General features: G+C 43.9%; 1 protein-coding gene across 1 annotated transcript; it reads left to right on the top strand.

Annotated features, from left to right (window-relative positions):
* The first annotated feature begins 9,579 nt into the window (after positions 1-9,579).
* On the top strand, positions 9,580-17,120 carry Gs2 (glutamine synthetase 2). Its single transcript, XM_022066099.2, has 7 exons — positions 9,580-9,718; positions 13,074-13,261; positions 14,581-14,745; positions 15,040-15,314; positions 15,400-15,599; positions 15,844-15,983; positions 16,075-17,120. Exons 2-7 carry the CDS (start codon positions 13,084-13,086, stop codon positions 16,221-16,223), a joined length of 1,107 nt encoding a protein of 368 aa, XP_021921791.1. The 5' UTR covers positions 9,580-9,718; positions 13,074-13,083; the 3' UTR covers positions 16,224-17,120.
* Positions 17,121-20,537: the final 3,417 nt, after the last annotated feature.

Genomic DNA, 20,537 nt, shown 5'->3' with positions numbered 1-20,537 from the left:
GTAGAAGTTTACCAACGTTTTAGAGATCCTCATCGTCCTGATGATGGAGTCAGCAAGGTTGCCAGAAACTTTGGTAAACTTCTACGAGACTACACGTAACTACAACCCGGAAGACGGCCACCTTCGGACGGACGGAGTGTACGTAGTTTGTTGGGAGCATGTAGCAGGTTGTACATTTACACTGTAGATGGCGCGCCTGTTGCCGAAATTAATCAGTCCAAACTTTTAACTTTCCGATGCACTAACCTCCGTCATGACAATCGCTTACTGTTAGCAAAATTACTCTTTTCATTATAAGTTTCTGTGTGAATTAACGCGACGGATTTCGATGGGGTCTTTTTTATTTATTTCACACTCTCCGAATATTCATTACCGTGCAATCTGTGATTCACTATACCTTGTTTCTGACCCAATTGAATCCACTCCGCATTTAAACATTCCATTTAGGATCCATTTTAATATTATAATTCCATTTTCGCCTAGGCGGCCGAAGTCTTCCTTCCGCCAAGGGGTTTATGATGGTGGAGGTAGATTCACGTATTCTTCACCTCGGCATTAGCTAGCTACAAGAATTCAGTCCGTACCGCGAAGAAAACACAACTCTTCACCATTACAAAGATCAACTGGTTGACGCTGTTTAAGGAAATAATCGATGTTACATAACGCTAATTAACCCCTTGAAGCCGAAGTTCGTCTCAATATTATTTAAGAATTCAGTCCGTACCGCGAAGAAAACACAACTCTTCACTATTACAAAGATCAACTGGTTGACGCTGTTTAAGGAAATAATCGATGTTATATAACGCTAATTAACCCCTTGAAGCCGAAGCTCGTCTCAATATTATTTAAGAATTCAGTCCGTACCGCGAAGAAAACACAACTCTTCACCATTACAAAGATCAACTGGTTAACGCCGTTTAAGGAAATGATCGCTGTTTATTCTGAGGATCGTACGAAATTAAAAAAGTGAAAATGAAGAGTGTTTGACTGTTGAAACGACGCTAAAAACTTTTGCTCACGAGTGTACTGCAGTTGGGCCATCGTTTGAATGAGGACATCCGCACTTCGCTTCAACAGCTATGAAGTGGCGAGGGTCGCTCGAGTTTCGCCCTGAGAGGGAAAGCGGACTTGATTTGCGTTGATAAGCCCGCATCGCGAAGGTCAGTCCGTTTTCTGTGCCTCATTTCATGCTGTGACCCCGATTTTAAGCGCCTTCCCATCCTCGTGGAACGACTATTAAAATGGATTTGTCCTTCCGTCTGTACGCATATAATTCGAGAAAATGGCCAGAAGAATTTTCATGAAATCTTATATGGACGTTCTGCCATGGCCCACAAATAACACGCTGCTTCAGCTACTAACGCTACTTAATGTAAGGGAAAAAATTAGGAAAAAGAATGTTAAACGTTGTCTGTCTCTGCGCCCTTTTAGGAAATCATAGGGACTGTAAACCGCGGTCCGCAGTCGGAAGAGGGCTGTGTAGGATACTGAGTGGCTAACCCAGACGCCAAATAACAATGCACCGAAATTATTAAATATTATTCAGACGAACTATGATTCTCACTGTAAACAGCGATTATTTCCTTAAACAGCGTTAACCAGTTGATCGTTGTAATGGTGACTTGTCGTGTTTTCTTCGCGGTACGGACTGAGTTTTTAAATATTAATCAGACGAACTATGATTCTCAGAATAAGCAGCGATTATTTCTTAAACGGCGTTAACCAATTGATCTTCGTAATGGTGAGGCGTTGTGTTTTCTTCGCGGTACGGACTGAATTCTTTAATATTATTTAAAGAAGTTTCTTCTTCAGATGGAAAACGTCAGAACATAAGGAGCGTGTGCTACATGTGCTGAAAATTATGAACAATGGGAACCTTCGAGAACGCGTCTGATGCTTGCTGGATTTGCCGATGACGCCCGTGACATGCGCACTGATGATTGTCAACGGTAATTCGACTGCAACATCGAGTCCCAGCGAACCAGAAACCCTTGTTAACAAACAACACGTGAAGAACAATTGTATCTTCAGTTCAGATATTTTCGTGTGAAAAGGAAATTCTTTTACAAACAAACACAATGAACGGCAAAGTATTATTTAATAACAAGCAAGCGAGATCTCTTAAGTACAAAGATCAACAGAGAAACGCGGGAATCAGTGGTACCAACGTTCATACTGTGTGAGATGAAGCCTGGCACAAGAGAGAGGGATTTCATTCCTTACCACTTCCTGCCGTGAGCAAAGATGTTGCAGTTTTTTTATCTCCCGAACTAAGCGACAAACAAACATGTTTTGTTTATGTTGCAAACATGAGAATTTCGTATAAACCTGTCAATCGGTACTCTCAAAAAATACTATCGTGTGTAGCCAATGCAGAGATTCTCTCTCTCTCTCTCTCGCCCATTAATTTCCTGACCCGCGGCAAATTTCGCCCAATTTATTGGAACGTTAGTAATTTCCACCGCATTTGCTTCAATGATCTCTGAATATCAGGTTTAATTTCTGTTTTTATCCCAAATATTGGTCTTATCTGACGTTCTCAATTGAGACGAACTCATTAAATCGCACGGAGTATAACGAAAACACGTGGATCGAACAAATCACATCGATGTGCCGTATGCGGTCCGGGAACCGCGAATTGAGAACCAGCGCACGAGGACGCCTTTTCGCAGCAAAAACCCGCAACTGTGTTACGAATTCATAATTGCCTTGTCATTGTGTTCCAACTTGTGACAAACACAAGCATTTTGCGTGCGCCTGTCTGAAAAGCGGTACTTTTTTATGATGCGTACTGTACGGAAACTTTCCAAGTTAAAATTTCTCATGAGATGACTCAGAAATAAGACGAGGAGATGAACCGGTCTGACCGGATTCACAGGTTTCGAAACAAGGCAATTTGAAGCCTCGCTACAATGCATTCTAGGTTGGCCTTGAAGATGTTTTCTGGGTTTTCGTGCTGTGCAGATCCGTCCGTAGATGGCCAACGTTTCGAAGAAAAATTCTGTCTCCATCTTCAGGACTTACGTGGCGATGCAGGAAAATGGAGGGTGGAGATAGCACGCTTCTCCGAGGACCATCGTCTTCACCACAGAGATCAGATCTCTTTACGAACAATTATTTCCAATTGCTTGAAACGTACAGAATCATCAAAGCAACGAATGAGTACTGACGATGGAGGCAGCAAGTCGGACAGCCAAATTTAAGAAAGCGTGTAGCGTCAATGCTGGATCGTACATTCATGACAAAAGCCTCCACCTGTCTGCTGCAGTCACGAGGCCATCACGTGAACAGTCCGTGGCTTGTGTCGCGAAAGGGCGGTTCCGGCCAACGGGGAAACGGACGGACCGCATGTCCCTTCTTCCTGGACTTCAGCCCTGAAGATGGAGGCAGTATATTCTCTCGAAACGTTTGTATGTACCTACAAGTCCACAAGTTTTCTTGGCTTGTTTGACGATGCTCATTCAACTTTGTTTTATGGGAACGTACCGCCTCGGTTGTCGGTATTGAACGTCACTGCAGTGATAGCCTCGTATCTCAAAATGGCGTAAATTCGTAACAGACAGCGTGGTCCCAAATGATTTTCCTCGTATTTCAATAAATATAAGACATTTATATCGCAAAATGTTTCACGTCTCATTTTTTAACTTAATTTCAATTCGTGTCAAGAACTTCAGTGAAACTGTGAGCGTCTACCCGTAATTGCCTTCGAGCTGCAGACGTCGAGAGTTATTTTGTAAGAAAAACAACATCACCGCTTGAATGCGCACGAACCAATCCGACATTTGTATTCAGAATTCAATTCTGAGACGTAAACCCGTTAGTTGACTCGATACTTGTTTATTTATTATAGTCCACACTTGCATTAACACTTTCAGCTTCTCGTTCATTTCAACGGGATTTCCTCCACAGAAACAAATACGTGCCACAAGCACCTCCTTTCCGTTCCCTGCTCCAACACTGAAACAAGGAAAACACTGTTCCGCCTTGCCCCAGCGTCTGATCGCACGAAGGGGTCAAAGTGCAAACTCAGCGTCGCTGTTAATTCCGAGAATCATACGAAACTCATTAATACCATCTGTCGGCAAGTGGTACATATAGTTACCACTGAGCTTCGAACGGGAATTGGGTAGCAGCAGAGACCCCGCGGGGCCCAGTCACTTCGCCCCGAACTATTGTCGTCGTGGTTCTGACTCGTTGATAAGATACTGCGCCTCCACAGGGCGCGGGTCAGGTTCAAAAGTTAAACAAACAAACTAATTGTAGTTTATCGCGACCCACAAACGTAATGTCTATTATCTTTTATCTGTGATGGTTCGATGACAATCACGTGACAACTCTCAACTTCGTTTTCCCTTTCTTTGTGTCAATAGTTGGGGGGGGGGGCAGATCCTACGAGGTGTATCCGAACAGACGAATGTCTGATTAATGTTAACTGATGTTAATCCTTTCGGGTTCAAATCATTCCACCCGACTCCACGGTGCAAATTCCTTGAAAAGCTAATAAATAATACGCTCCGCTTATTAACAATTCCCAGTCTTTTATGGGACCACAATGTTCATTACCGCGTTCACAAGAGCCCCTATCTTAGGAATTTTAAAAATCCTTTTTTCCGCAGTTGGTATTTCCAACAGCTGATTGCAGGAAACCAGGTCACCACCGCATTGTTGTCAGGTTAGTGATTTTATTGCAAGGGTGTCCGGTTTACAAGAGAGAAGTTATTTATTTATCAGGAACGCGTTTAATCTGTCGCCACACTTAAGAAAGAAACCCGTCTATCGTAACCGAGCACTATGGGTGCACTTCTTTGTTCGACAATAGACACTCGGCCTTGCGCAGTCTCAGTTGGGAGAATAACACGAAGACTAAAATTAATCCTATAAAGCCTCAGCTGCTTCAACCATCGATAACCCTTCGTTTTGTATTTGTGTGTTTCGTGCGAGTGCCACCACGAACAGCGATTATTTACTTAAACAGCGTTAACCAGTTAATCTTTGTAATGGTGAAGTGTCGTATTTTCTTCGCGGTACGGACAGAATTATTTAATATTATTTATACGAACTATGATTCTCAGAATAAACAGCGTTAACCAGTTGAAGTTTGTAATGGTGAAGAGTTGTGTTTTCTTCGCGGTACGGACTGAGTTTTTAAAACGCTGTTTAGACCAGCTTCGGCTTCAGCTTCAGGACACGAGACTGTGAAGAACTCGTACGTTACGAAACGAAGGCACAAACATGAATTACGCAAGACGAAGGATGAGAGGCCCCGTCACAATTTGCTTGGTAATGAATCTCGACGACCGTGGCAGCTCGTTGCCGCTGCAAAGCGTGTTCATCCGTGGACCGAATTCCGAAGCTTATGTCACGGACACAATGCGAGTCGCGGGTGGGAACGGCCTCGAAACCTGCTGCAAATTCGCAATGCAGTTCTTCTCGATTTGGACTACAGGCGCTGTGTTATCTTCCATGCTTGATTTCCGTTTATCATTGCTCGCCTATCGTTCGTCACACTTCGCTTTATCGGAAGAAATTCCCGTCCTGTGTGACATTTTCTTGAACAGCGAAGGCAAATTAAAGTCTCTCCAGATCTGTGAAGTGGCAGTTAAGGTCGGGAATGGGTACGACTTCCATCATGCGTTCACTTCACGAGCCTCGCGCAAGGAGTACTAATTGTCGAAGGCGGCGACATAACTGTATTGCATTTATTTTGTTTGTTTGTTTGGCGTCCATTTAATAACACGTAACTGGTTTAAACTGCATCTAGTAACAAAAGTGGCAGAAAGTAAAGATCTAACGATGATATTCTAAGTGAAGAAGCATGTAGCTCATTTAAATATTTATGAGTCTTCACGTACTTCGTAATTACTGTTAATTATAAAATGTAATACACGACGTTAATGTCCCAGTATTAATTACAGGTCCAAGTAATGCCCACCACGGCTTCCAGAGCTGTTTTCTGTCAAACATAATCATTGACTCATTCCACTCCAGGAGCAAAGTCCTTCTTGACAAGCTAATAGTCGCTCAGCAAGCCAACAAATTACCTGACGTCTATGGAATCCTAAGGTTCATCATCGTGTTGACTCGTGCGGCCATTTTGAATTATTACGCCGCTCTGACGTCATAAGGCCTTTGAAATCTGAAATTCAGTTCTTACCAAGCCGTCTCCATGACAACAATCAACCAGTTAACGTTGTTCAAGGAAGCAATCGATTATTACAAATAAAAACACCGAACGACAAAGGAAAACGAGTTTGGCCGCTAGAAATGTCACGAAGAAAGAAACCAACAGAAAGTCGGTTGAGTGTGGACTTGTTCGGCGCTCGCGTCAGATCGAGAATGTTCGAGGCGTTCAGCCACACTTGAGAGCGTGATGGCTGTCCTTGGTACTAAGAGCACGCCATGAAGACGTATGGAGGAGTGGAGGTACAGCTCCAACCATTATTCACCTCGGCACTAGGCGGATGTGAGGGGCCAGCTTTACCTCAGGTACCCAGAGCCGGTCTGGGGGCAGCGAAGAGAAAGATTCTTTCCGACCGCCATCTTCTGGGTTGCGCGGCATCAAAACCAGGCGATGTATTCGCAACTGGGGGGGGGGGGGGGGGGGGTAAGATCTCGGAAAAATCCGTACCGCTGATGGGGTTCGAACTCTGATTTTTCAGATCTGCTCCTTACGTAACGACAAGCGTGCGCAAAGTTACCTAACGAGATATTCGCGTCTTTGTCTGCCCGTATTTGCCTTCATGCTAATTCTGATCCGCTGTTATTGTTACAGCGCGGACATAAATTATTTTCGCTTTGATTTCGTTAAGGGTCGGCAGCCATATTGAAAATTTCGTCGTAATTTTCTGCACGACAAGTCGGTTTTTTTTAAAAATGATAATGAGTCGGTCTTCTGTCTCATAACGCCGCGAGGACTTGCAGGCAGGCACCAGCGTTTCGAAGGAACATAATGCCTCTGTCTTCAGGGCTGATATTTTCCATGGTCGGTGAACTGTCGCGATCTGGTTGGGTGATAAGTCGTCAGCTTTTATGAGGCAGAATGTCGGGCATTACGCAACTCGTCAGTCCGCGAGCCAAATAAGCCGAAGAAAAAGAAAGCGATCAGGCACTGAACTGTGAAAGGAAATGGAACCGGTTCAATCCGGTTCGTACACGCGTCTTAATCTCCCGTCTTAATCATGTTAACCACAAAGCACATTCAGCGAACACAGTGGCACTAAATAATTCATTTCACCTGGCACAACAGCGGGCGCTGATTACGATCCACGCACAAATTGAGACATTCACGCTTTGAATCCATTTCAGCAGCCGGGTCACGTGTTAACACAATAACTTAAAAAAAATCCTCGAAGTTTTCGCGCTCCCGTGTTAACTCCAAAGCACACAAGTTTAAAATATCTCTGAGTACGACCAGTTATAACCACAAGTTCAAACAGTCTTCCCTCTTTTCTTCGAGCAGCGTGAGCGAAGTTTCGTAGTTTTTCATCTCACTCAGTAGCTGTCTGGACCATCGGGGTTCGACTCTCCGTGGGGTCAGGGATTTTTCTCTTTATTTGCGGGGTAAAACGGCTGCAGCGTGAAGCTGGCCAAAGGGATGCAGCCAGTGTCGATGTGCGTACGGCATCCCTCTCTCGCGTTCCTTTTTCGTTTGCTTCGTCTGTAAGTCCGCCCCGTATTCATTGCTCGCCGGAAATTTCCACGGCCGAAACGTCGGGCAAGGAATCTGCAACTGACTTCACGGAAAAGTGTACTGGACACAAAATACGTTCAATTTTTCTCCCCTTCTGCAACTTACAGTTCGAAACTACTTTCTTGAGATCCATTTTAATATCATCCTCCGAAAAACGCCTAAATATTCAAAGACGCTTTCGAGCCGAAACTTCGTGCGCATTTTTCATCTACCCGCAGCGCATTCTACACGCCCTGCCCATCTGATCCTCCTCGATTTCATCACCCCAATAACACGCATTTGGCCAAGACTGCAGATCATGTAGCTCTTCGTCCATTATGTAATGATCTCCTAACTTGTTACTTTGTGTAGTTCCCGATATGCAATGCGGCGGGCGAGTCTTTGCAACAAAATCGAGAATCACCATCGTCTTGCTCTATAAAAAGCCATGAGGATGGCAGCGCTCAGTGAGAAAGCAAGACAAGACAAGCCACTGCCTTCCATGAGCGGTTGGAAAACGACTGGGGAAAGTCCAATTGAAGGCCTTGAAGGCAAATGCGATAAGACAGGCTCGCAGTCTCACCCAAGGCCTTCTTCTTTGCAAGCGGTTTCAGTTATTATTGTGACTTTCCTCAGCTGCATGATCAACACCAAATTGCTGTTCGCAAATAAAAAAATATATACGTAACTACTAACCACTTTCGGAATTAATATTTAACCCTCTGAAGCTGAAAGTCGTCAACATATATTTAAGAATTCAGTCCGTACCGCGAAGAAAACACAACTCTTCCCCATTACAAAGATCAACTGGTTAACGCTGTTTAAGGAAATAATCGATGTTTATAGTGAGAATCATAGTTCGTCTGATTAATATTTAAGAAACCAGTCCGTACCGCGAAGAAAACACAACTCTTCACCATTAAAAAAAGATCAGCTGGTTAACGCTGTTTAAGGAAATAATCGATGTTTATAATGAGAATCATAGGAAACACGTAAATACAAAATGAAGATTTGCTGATTGTTGAAGCAAATGTGACATTGTTGCCGCTGGGTTTTAAAGGGTGTAGAAAAATGTCTTAGCAATGACATAAAAACTGCTGTTTCAGCATTGGTACGGCCTCTACGTGTAAGGTGTCGTGTCTCTGTGGCCATTTTGTTAATATCACGCGGCCCTGACAGTGACACTGCTCCAATTCCCTATGACCCATTTCGGTACTTCATAGTTCTTCTTACTGTCTTTCGACTGGGTTTCCCTGCCCACGTTATTCTTCCTTGTTTCTTCTACACACCCAGCCCATCATAACCACCTCTATTTTGAAACTGTACTAGCAAGAAGTATTCAAATCACAACCCACGACGTAATTTAGTGTCCTGAAGATGGCAGCAAAATACTGGACAGCCCTGCTTCATTGAGGGACAATTCACACGCTCGCCCTCTGTTACTGACTCCGTAATTAATTGGGATCAAAAGACTTGGGACGTCACCCACAAAAACTCAATAAGCAGTAATTAGAAGCGTATTTGCTTAGCGCACATCTCCCGGATTACCCGAGTGAACGTAGAATGCTATGTAGTACACACTGGTAACTATGTATACCACTTGCTCCGGGCTCACAATTTGTTAGATGGACTTTCAAGTAAGAGCAGTACCATTGTAGGAACTAAATCAGACGATTAAATAAATCATTAACGATTAATAAGGCAACAATCACTTTCGCGGACAGTGAATGCTGTCAAAAAGTGGGCCACCGGGACGGCCTGTCAAAAACACAATAAAATTCACAGAACAACGAACCCATAAATTTTCCTGGCGGCACCAGAAGAGGGGCTAAAGAATTGGGTGGGATATCCGGGATGGACGTAATCAGCTGATCGGGTTGGGCCGTAAAGTCACAGTGCGCATGTCAGCAGCGTTTGAAGGGGGGGGGGGGAGATTCAATATAACTTGCGCGAACAGCCTGTCCATTAGATTGGAGTGTTTGGTGAACCTCAGTTGGTATTTCCAACAGCTGATTGCAGGAAACCAGGTCACCACCGCATTGTTGTCAGGTTAGTGATTTTATTGCAAGGGTGTCCGGTTTACAAGAGAGAAGTTATTTATTTATCAGGAACGCGTTTAATCTGTCGCCACACTTAAGAAAGAAACCCGTCTATCGTAACCGAGCACTATGGGTGCACTTCTTTGTTCGACAATAGACACTCGGCCTTGCGCAGTCTCAGTTGGGAGAATAACACGAAGACTAAAATTAATCCTATAAAGCCTCAGCTGCTTCAACAATCGATAACCCTACGTTTTGTGTTTGTGTGTTTCGTGCGAGTGCCACCACGAACAGCGATTATTTACTTAAACAGCGTTAACCAGTTAATCTTTGTAATGGTGAAGTGTCGTATTTTCTTCGCGGTACGGACAGAATTATTTAATATTATTTATACGAACTCAGGTTTCAAACGGTTTGTTAAAAAAGGGTGGATGTGAAATGAACTGAATTGGATCGGATCATTCATTAGTGATTTTATTTTGTGACTTATGAGACGGGTTCCATAGCAACAAGAGTGGTCGACTGACTTTTAGTTACGCAACTAGCTCCGTTCACTTACAGCTCTATAGTTGCCATGTGAACACAACGAAAATGTGATAACAGGGTCAAGGAAATCGAGATGATGCCATTGAGCTCAATGCGTATTTTACAGCTCGATCGTAGTCGACTATCGATAGCAAACATGCCCAAGGGAACTCGCGAACAGAATCGGTTGTTATTTGGATTATAATTGTGGTCTGAACACTGTAGCAAATGTTTTACTACGTAAACAGTTTTGTGCTTCACAGCGATTAGAATATTAACCAGAATTGAAGGTAGCAAGGAGACACAGCAACAAACAATGGAAGTAACCTGTTGATTGTTTACGGAAAGGGCGATAAAACGGACTAGCAGATGCCGAGGAATATAACTTATCGATTAATTACGATTAACTCTATAGGCGCATGAAATTACTGGGGATTACCAGTTTGCATTTCGATGTGATCAATCAATTACTGATCAGATACTGGGGATTAAATTGAAGTACAGAGGGACATTACTATTTATAGACTTCACGAAACCCATAGGTAAGTCCGTTCGGGCAAAAATCCATCTTGCCTGTTTCCTATTTATAACAATTGCCTGATAAACGAAAAAAAAACGTAATAATTCGTGTTCTTTACGGAATAACAGAAAACGTGAAGGGAAGAGAGCTCTTGGGAGTCAGAGGGCGTAGATGGGAGGATAATATTAAAATGGATTTAAATACAAGATTGTCCTCGTCCTCTGGTGAGTCGGCTCGTATTTGAATTGAACGGGAAAAGTCTTATCTAATCGATGGCGAAAATAATATGACATAAAAAACTGGATTGGACTTTGGATTTTTCTTGCGCAAATCTATCTTATGGAGCGTAGTTACGTTTCCTGTAATTCTGAACTAGTAAGTACTGTTTTAGAAGGAATCTGTGCTTCTTAATCTCTAGGGCCACATATTTTTTTTGTCTCGAAACACTTGCTGGCTGTTGTGAAACTTCGATTAGGAATCTAAAACATCTGACCCCAAAACGATTGGTCCACTGACGAAATGTCAGATTCTTTGGCGCGCGTCCATTTGCTGTGAGGAAATAAAAGGGAGGACCAAAAGAACTGCATCGACTTGAGTGTGCCTTTCTTTTACCGTACAAAATACGAGCATAAAAAGTCACGGAGGGAGGCCAATTGACGCGCGTGTGACGGGACGGGATAGTACGTGCAATGGACGGACCCCGCATAAAATTACTTGCTTTTCATTAACATTTTCGCGAGGTTTCCTCTCAGAAGCGTCAATTCAAGAACGGCGAGACGTGTAACACGTATGAGTAAATGAAGACGTACATAAACAATATTGTTGGAAAAATCTCGCGGGAAGTGAGAATTTGGCAGAAAAACGCGCGGATGAATAATCCCCTCAAAAAGCTGTGAATGTAAGCTCAGGCCGCTTTGATCATGCCATCCTGCTGACATCAGAACATCGCCCAGCGAACCGGTGCATGTCCGCCGTCGTACCTCGTATGGATCTCCGGCAATCGATATCTTAAGGCTGCTTCAGCTGCCCGGAGCACCTTGACCTCGCGTTGCACCCCCTCAATTTCACGTGCCACCTGAGTGGTTTCTGCCTCGGTTCAGAAAAATTTGCGTGCAACTTTGTTGTCGAGAGATTGGCAATCCTGCTGTTTCGTATTCGGGATGTCTTGGCTTCGACTCTCGGCCCAGGACCTGCGCAGTTGAGGCAGCGTCGTAAAATACGCCCCAAAATTATCATTTCCGTAGGCTATCGTACTAGATATTAAGATACGTACAGATAATTTCGCGTTTCATTCTTTTTATTCTGTGTGGTTGTGAAATATGAAGCCACACCCCTTGGGAAAATACTCATGACTAATGAAGTTGTTTACTTCGTAAGATTTGAGGTTTGTTTACTTCGGACGTAAGAAAAATATTAACACTCAGAACGGAGGACGACGAGAGACTTCAATATCTGCTCCTTCCTAACGGAAACGGAAACAATTGCTTGCGGTCCCCGTGACGGAGGCAGTAACCACCTCTGAAACGTCGGTCAGAAACCAGGCTACACGGCGGATCACCCCAGAAGACAGGCGCAATGAGCAAGTCAAAACCTGCGACGCAGACCCCCTGCATTAGTGACCCAAATTCTCTCAAAAAACACGCGGGCATTAACCTCGACGGACCAGGGCCGGCTGTGACGCGGTCGCGGTCTAAACCTCAATTGTTTGCGCGTTCAAATGGTCACTCGCGCAAAACAGGGATTACTCGTTGTTTTTTCCTGTAGAAGCTGATTCTGAGGTTATCTTACATCCTTTCGTGGCTGATCGCGGGGCCACGGAAAGGCGTGTTTATTAGCCCCCGGTTCATGGTCAGCTCGGGAAAAATATGTCGTTGGTGCGAAAAAAAGGGGTGGCATCAAACACCCGCTGCAACGGCAAGGAGACGACGAACTTCGCGAAGTACAGCCGCTGATATTCGCGCAGCTGGTCGCATTACCTGCCAAATTCGGAACACGAAAGATCAACGCTGTTTTCGGAAGAACGCGACACTTAGGACACACGAATGTGACCCATATCCTCTTTGAGATACATTTTAATATCATCCTCCCATCTCTGATTTTGTCTCAAGTGCTCCTTTCCTTTCCTTTCGGGTTTTCCGAATAAAATTTTCGATGCGAGGTGCATGTCCCTATATTTTGTAGCCCATATGTTTCTTGTCAGTCAGTTCTCTACAAGTTTTCGTATCGACAAAAGGACGTTTCACGGGTGATCGACGTTTTCCCACCTACAATGTTTGTCTCCCCAGAATTACTTGACATGCAGACCGCGTTGTGTTCACAGGGCTAGCGCCATGAACACGCTGGGACACTCGCCCAACGCCAAGTTGGACAAGACGATCTTGGAGAAATTCCTCCGTTTGCCGCAGCCGGAAAACAAGATCCAGGCGACGTACATCTGGATCGACGGGACGGGCGAGTACGTGAGGGCCAAGGATCGCACCCTCACCTTCGTGCCGAAGACGCCCAAAGGTGAGCAGCTCAGGACAGCGAGCCTCATATGCCCTTTTAAGCACCAGGCTCGTCTAAATATTACGTATTTAAGAATTCAGTCCGTACCGCGAAGAAAACACTACACTTCACCATTACAAAGATCAACTGGTTAACGCTGTTTAAGAAATAATCGCTGTTTTTACGAGAATGTTACGAAAAACACAAATACGTTCAGAGATGAAAATGTAGAGTTGCTGGTTGTAGAAGCAGGTGGTACATAAAGTTACCACCGAACTTTTAAACCTAATGACCAACTGAGAACTGCTGTATTTTCGGAAATAAACACAGTAACCTATGCTGTTTAATTCATGATTTCGGGGGCATTCACGTGTAGTAAGTTTTCTTCCTTCAGCGAAATGCTCAAAAATAACGCCTCAGGCGATGATGACACGTCGAAAGATTTCGCAATGTTGCCACGAAAACAACATGACTTGGCTCAAGGCCACGTCCAAGAGCGCCCCTGTCATTTCGCGTAACATCACGATGGAAATACCGTTTTATTTTAGGGATCGTTTCGCGATGTTCTTGCCTGTGAACACCTTCGGTGTCGAAAATCGCTGACAAATCTCCACCCCCCCCCACCAAAAAAAAGATGAAAATTCGAAAAAGGTAGTTTTTGTCCCGTCCACAAGGCGAGAAGGCGAAATGAATGTTTTTGTTATGCAAACACTTGTAGTTTTTAGCCATAGTTAAGAAATAAACCACGAGCAAAAACCAGTGAAACGAGCAGCTGACGACGTAGGCTGAAATCGGCCTTCACCGGACACCACAGGGACCGAATTACAGGCCGGACATGTTGCAAGCAGAGGGCATTATTATAATTAATTTCAGGAATATGCAGATTGTGAGGATGCGAAACAGCTGGTCTGTGTGATCGATTGTGCAAACCGAGCTCAAAGATACGTTCTTTGAACAGCTACACAACCGTCAGCTGCGCAGACGAGGGCACTTCTGGTTCAGATACGATTTCCTTCAGACACATTGCATCTCGAACCACGTTTCCATCTGTTCAGCTGTTGCAGTATATTTAACGCTGGCAGGAACACTAGCTGGTCACGTGACGGTCACGCGTCAACTCCCTCGGGCGACCCAACATCCGCGTGGCTCATTCCGTAGGTCGGTACGCAGAGACGCGGTGGGACGGAGGATGGGAGTCGATTCGCGACAGGGGCAGATTCTTTCTTCCTCCCCCTGCCCAGACCAGCTATGACCCGTTTCGCCTCCCTCCCTCATCAGTGGGTACAGGGGTAGCTTGTCTCCGTTCTACTCCAACTTGACGTTTTTGTCTGTGTATGCAGATTACCCCATCTGGAACTACGATGGCAGCTCTACGTATCAAGCCGAGGGTTCGAACTCTGACACTTTCCTTAACCCTGTCGCCGTGTACAAGGACCCGTTCAGACCCGGAGCAAACAACGCTCTGGTGCTGTGCGACACATACAAGCACAATAAGGATCCCACCGGTGAGTAGCGAAGTGCCAAGAGGTGAAACGTGATACAGTTGGACCCAAAACATTCCTCATCCTTCACCAGTCTTTAAAATACCTAAGTATTACTTAAGTTACCTAGACCGTCCTTTGTACAAGGGAATGAGGCGTGAAGCTGGCCACACTCCTCCCATCTAGTGGCAAGACCGAGAAATAAGTAGGAGCTTTACCTCCTGTGCCCACGTGGCACGTAGCCTTATTTTAATCTCTGAAAATAAACCATGATGATACATCAGAGTGTTTCGTCGTCTAATGAGTGTGATCCTACAGCCTCAAATCACCGACATACTTGTCTGGAGGCAGTGGAGAGAGCCGTGGACACGAAACCCTGGTTCGGAATAGAGCAGGAGTACACCCTACTGGACTCGGACCTACGCCCGTTTGGATGGCCAGCAAATGGCTTCCCGGGCCCTCAGGGACCCTACTACTGCGGTGTTGGGGCTGACAAAGTGTATGCGCGGGAGATTGTAGAGGCGCACTACAGGGCGTGTCTGTATGCAGGCATTGATATCGCAGGCACAAATGCCGAAGTGATGCCCGCTCAGGTGAGGCTGTGCAAAGTACGACTCCATTTAGACCAAGTGCCAACTCTGAACGAAACTTCAAGGGCAAATGTTGATGAAATTTCAGTGGGAGTTCCAAGTGGGACCGGGCGAAGGTATAAAGTGCGCGGACGACCTCTGGGTCGCCAGATACATCTTGCACCGAATAGCTGAAGAGTATGGAGTTATCGTGACATTCGACCCCAAACCGATGACTGGCAACTGGAATGGGTCAGGGGCTCACTGCAATTTCTCGACTGTGGCCATGCGAGAAGAGAACGGCATCATGTGAGTAAAACAATCACGCACAGGATGATTCTAAAGCAATTACACGAGAAGGAATAATCATTTAAATGAGAGCAACAGGCCTGAAACGTTTTTAGATTGGTAGAGGTGATTCATTTCACAGGACAGGACACTTTTGAACCAAACAACGTATCTTTATTAAAGTTGAAGGATCTGTGGACTATGTATTCTGTCACGAAATAGTCCTGAAGACAGAGGATGTGAATCACACTTTGTTCATCCACAGAGAGATTGAGAAGGCGATAGACAAGCTGTCGAAGCAACACCTGCGTCACATCCAGGCCTACGACCCAAAGGGGGGGAAGGACAATGTTCGCCGCCTGACAGGACACCACGAAACCTCTTCCATCCACGATTTCTCTGCAGGTAAGTTCCGCTTTAAACGTCAAAGCACGTAATTTCGTTTTGTGTCTTTTGAGAACTTCGAAGTTTGATTATGTTGGTACTGTGATTTCAGGTGTTGCCAACCGTGGTGCTAGTATTCGTATCCCACGCGGTGTTGCTGAGGACAAGAGAGGTTACCTGGAAGATCGCCGGCCATCGTCAAATTGCGACCCTTATTCCGTGTGCAATGCTCTGATCCGTACTTGCATACTCGACGAGTAGAACTTGGGAATGATTTCACCCGTTGCCTGGAACTACAGACTGTTAGTTTTATTGCATGTTGAAATGTTTTATTATACGCCACGTGATGTGAGACACGATCAGCACAAAATGTATCCAATACTCACGTCGTGCAACACGTCACACATCAGTGTCGAGCAAAATGTATTCTTATCAGATTGTATTTTATCACTACCAGAAAATTCATTCCACAGCTGTGAATCAGTCTGCTGTAATGTTCTGCGCTGTTTTTTTAAAACAATTTGTTGTGAGTCGGTAACTTTGAGTGGCAGCGTTGGCTAGACTGTCGCGAGAAACAAGTGAGGCGCTTGAAATGGCTCTGTATGTTAAAGTGCAGTATTCTGCCCCCAAATGTAATCTTTTTTTTATAAATACGGTAAATTAACGAAGAAGACCACTAATTCTGTTTGTTAGCCACGCTGATTCTCTCGCGTAGGTTTGAGCCCTTGTATATTCTCCTAATTCAGAAACAGTGCCTGACTGTAACAGATGTAAGACTAAATTTTGTATGAATCATGTTGTTTTCATATTTTGAATAAGGGTGATGGAGATTTTTTTCTTACAGGTTTAGTTAAAAGCAGCACAACCTCACTCGGCAGGGAAGGGATCTCTGTCGCGTGACACTTCAGTTTAATGTATATTCAATTAAAAAAATGGCTTGGAGGTTGTGGATAGACTTTACAAGAAAGTTTGCAGTGTGCACGGCTGACCACAAATAAACTTGGTTTTTTACATGTGTAAATGCATGAAACGTGCGTCAGTATTCGTAGGTCGTTATTACAAAAGACAATAATGTGATGAATATGTATATAATAAAAGTTGCTCATAAAATGTTTGAAACATTTTTATATAGAAATTAAAAAAAATTCTGAAAATGTGTTTGGACCTCTGGATGTTTTGAAATTCTGATCTGTGGTGAATTTCAAGAGGAATGTACCACAAATTGCATAACAGAAAGGCAACCCCAAACGTTTCCTAGCCGATACCCATCTCATTGTTTGCGCCATATCTCGGCCTGGTTTTGGATGCGTGATACAAAGCTTTCACGATGAGTAACATTAATCAAATTTTACCAGGCTGTCAGCCATGTCAATTGGTTAAGAATCGACGTTTCTGGGATCAGCTCTGTCCCCTTCATCCTGGGAAGATTTTATTACTGGCAGCATAATAATATGCTGTTTTCAAGACAACAGTCGGACCCCCCACGCATTAACGATGCTTTCCACTGTTTCGTGTCTGCAGACACTTAAGACACGAGTTTTTATACAGCCTGTACCCAGTATGTTTTTTTCTTCAAAAGGCATGGTATGGAGGCATTGGAATAAAACGGCTTACAAAATATGGTAGTTCTCAAGATTTACGAAACTTAGAAATCCAGTAAACCACGCTCTGAGAAAAACTTTGATGGGTCTTCTGACCCCCCCCCCCCCCAAATAAAAAAACACGTCAACGTGATGGGACTGCATATGGCGGCAACAACACGCAGCTGTCTGCGTAATAACAGATTTTCATGATATTCAAATATACGAAACGTGGCTCAAATAGCGAATTTTGTTATCGGTTAATTTTTGTGGTTACAACTTTAGCGGTTGACTGCGCAATAAGGCAAGGCCACGATTTGTTGACAGCGCGGCACAAGTCAGGTTGTGGAAGGGGGGGGGGGGATTCGAGTTCCACGTAAAGATAGCGCATCCCTGCTAAAAGGACTTATCAAGAAATGAAAATACCTATTTAATTACAAGCATTCCGTAAAGAGGCATTTGATGACTGCAGGGAACAAGGTTAGGCTACATGCGTCACTCATATCACACAACGTCTCATCTGCGCCTCAAGGCTTACTGGTAACAATATGTCCTGCTTCAACGATAAATTATTCTGCATTTTAAGCACAGAGCATATTTATGCACTTTGTATTATTCTCGTAACAAACAGCTATTATTTTCCTAAACAGCATTAACCAACTGATCGTTGTCATGGAGACGCATTGTGTTTTCTGTGAGGTACGAACTGAAATTTTTATATCTGCACGACCTTTGGGATTCGGTGTTAAACGAATTTTCCTTTTCAGAAGATCAGCAATTTACTTGACCAGCGGCGTGTTTAGGTTCACTGCATACATGTACTGATTGAAGTGTAAAAACAAAGCAGTACATTCTCGTCGTGTATTTCATGTACGAGGTGCGATCGGAAAGTTTTAAGACTGTGTCAAAAGAGGGCGAACCGGATGTAGTACGAGCTTCTGCCGCTAGGGGGTGCGGCCTACATTCATAGTGAATCAGTGTGCCAGCCGGCATCATCGAATTAGCATTTGTTTCTTAGTTACGGGCGTTTTGGTAGTGCATTACACCGATCCTCCTGCGATTTCGGAATGGCGTGTGCATCAAATTTTGCCAAAGACTCGCCAAAACGGCTACGGAAACCTATGAAATGCTAAAGCAAGCATTTGGGGAGTCCGCAATGGGTCGTGCACAAACTTTTGTGTGGCATTCACGTTTTAAAAATGGCCGAACCTCTGTCGATGATGACGAGCGTTCTGGACGACCATCTTCGAGCACAACGCCCGAAAATGTTACGAAGATTCGGCAGGCCATTCACGAAGATCGACGTCGTACCATCAACGACTTGTGCGACATTGTTGGGATAGGCTATGGGACCTGTCAGCTGATTCTAAAGGAAGAACTCCACATGCGACGCATCGCAGCCAAGTTTGTGCCAAGGCTCCTGTCTGAGGACCAGAAGCAGAATCGACTTTTCGTTTGTCAGGAGCTCAAACATCTTGCAAGAACCGTCCCCAACTTCCTTTCTAAGCTCCGTGTGACTTCTTCCTCTTCCCAAAGATGAAAATTCAGCTAAAGGGAAGGAGATTTGAGACGATAGAAGAGATTCAGGCAGAATCGCAGATTGTGCTTGACAGGCTGACAAAGAAAGATTTCCAGGGATGCTTCCAGGCTTGGCAGCGGCGCTGGGACCGTTGTGTTCACTCCCAGGGGAACTACTTCGAGGGTGATGGATGAATTTAATACCTGAGATAAGTGTACGGGTTTTTTATAGGCGCAGTCTGGAAACTTTCCGATCGCACCTCGTATGTTGGACGCTGGGATGGGTTGGAGAAATTAATTTGGCTACAGAAACTCCTTCAATCTCCGCACAAAACCTAGTCTCTCATACAGGTCTACTGCCGAGAATGATTCACAGTTAGTAAGCAGACATCCAGTTCCATTAGAAGTAGAAAAACAGACGCCAATTTCAGAAATAACAATTGCCACCAAGTAATCGTGTACAAACAGTCAACGGCAGTCATGAAATGTAAATATTTTAACACGTTCAAAGGTTTTAAACTAAACTCGGAGAGGAAAATTCCACTGTACTGGGTCCAGGTGGTCAAAGTTACGATATACTACCAACTCAGTTTGCAAAGAAGTAAACAAAATAATAACTTCCTACCTTCACCCAGACTCTTTAAGAATTGCAACACTGATGACGGTGCATAAAAACTCCACACATACACTTTTCTGCACTGAACACAAACACATTTAACATAATCCACACACATTATAAACTAATGCATATCGCCATATTAGAATGTATTGTACTAAAACCGCCAAAAATAAAGGAAGCGGGAGATTATTACGACGCCATCATTTTACGTAATCATTGTGGCCACCATCAGCCCTAACTTCTTCCATTGCACTACGGAACGATTCGATAGCAGGGTAACAAATGAGTAAATCATTCGATAGTTACAGATGACTGAAATAATTGAATAATAGCAGAATATGAAACCATATGAATTACTCGTTAGTATACATTTCGATTTTTATTCTATGACAATCGAATGGCAGAAAATACTTTGAATACTAAAATTCAATACAAAATTAATGTTTTAATCTATCTTTTAAAACACTGTAAAAAGCAGTATTCCGATGTCAGCACAAGAAGGAAAAGTAATATATGTACTTGGGTGTGTTTCACTTTAATGATACAAAATTATAATTTTTATTCTTCTGTGGACACTTTTACTCCATGAAGGTGAAGCCAAAATGTTCATCAATCGAACTCAGCAATCAGATTCAATTCAATTTTAGGTTAACATGCCACCATCAAATTCCCATTAGACAAACTGAGAAAAGTTGACTAATAATGAACAGAACATACTCATCATTCTGAATGTGTCACATCCGAGCCAAAGTATTGATTGCATTTAAACAAAATTATGTAGTTGGTATCCACTAAAATTTGTTTGGCGAATCTGATTCTGTTCAGAATCGGGCATCGGATGGTTTCAAAGTCATGTTG

Source organism: Zootermopsis nevadensis, unplaced genomic scaffold (assembly GCF_977971745.1).
Source record: "Zootermopsis nevadensis isolate Lab colony 2312 unplaced genomic scaffold, Znev_1.0 Znev_ptg000003l, whole genome shotgun sequence".
Taxonomy (NCBI): Eukaryota; Metazoa; Arthropoda; class Insecta; order Blattodea; family Termopsidae; genus Zootermopsis; species Zootermopsis nevadensis.
Note: the sequence above shows the minus strand (reverse complement) of the source record. Positions and strands in the feature narration are given on the sequence as shown.

Bases quoted from the DNA above. Each gene is read 5' to 3' on its own strand.
- Gs2 (XM_022066099.2), top strand. From the start codon at position 13,084: ATGAACACGCTGGGACACTCGCCCAACGCCAAGTTGGACAAGACGATC. The intron at 15,315-15,399 runs GTGAGGCTGTGC...ATGAAATTTCAG, and splicing joins CCGAAGTGATGCCCGCTCAG to TGGGAGTTCCAAGTGGGACC. The intron at 15,984-16,074 runs GTAAGTTCCGCT...CTGTGATTTCAG, and splicing joins CATCCACGATTTCTCTGCAG to GTGTTGCCAACCGTGGTGCT.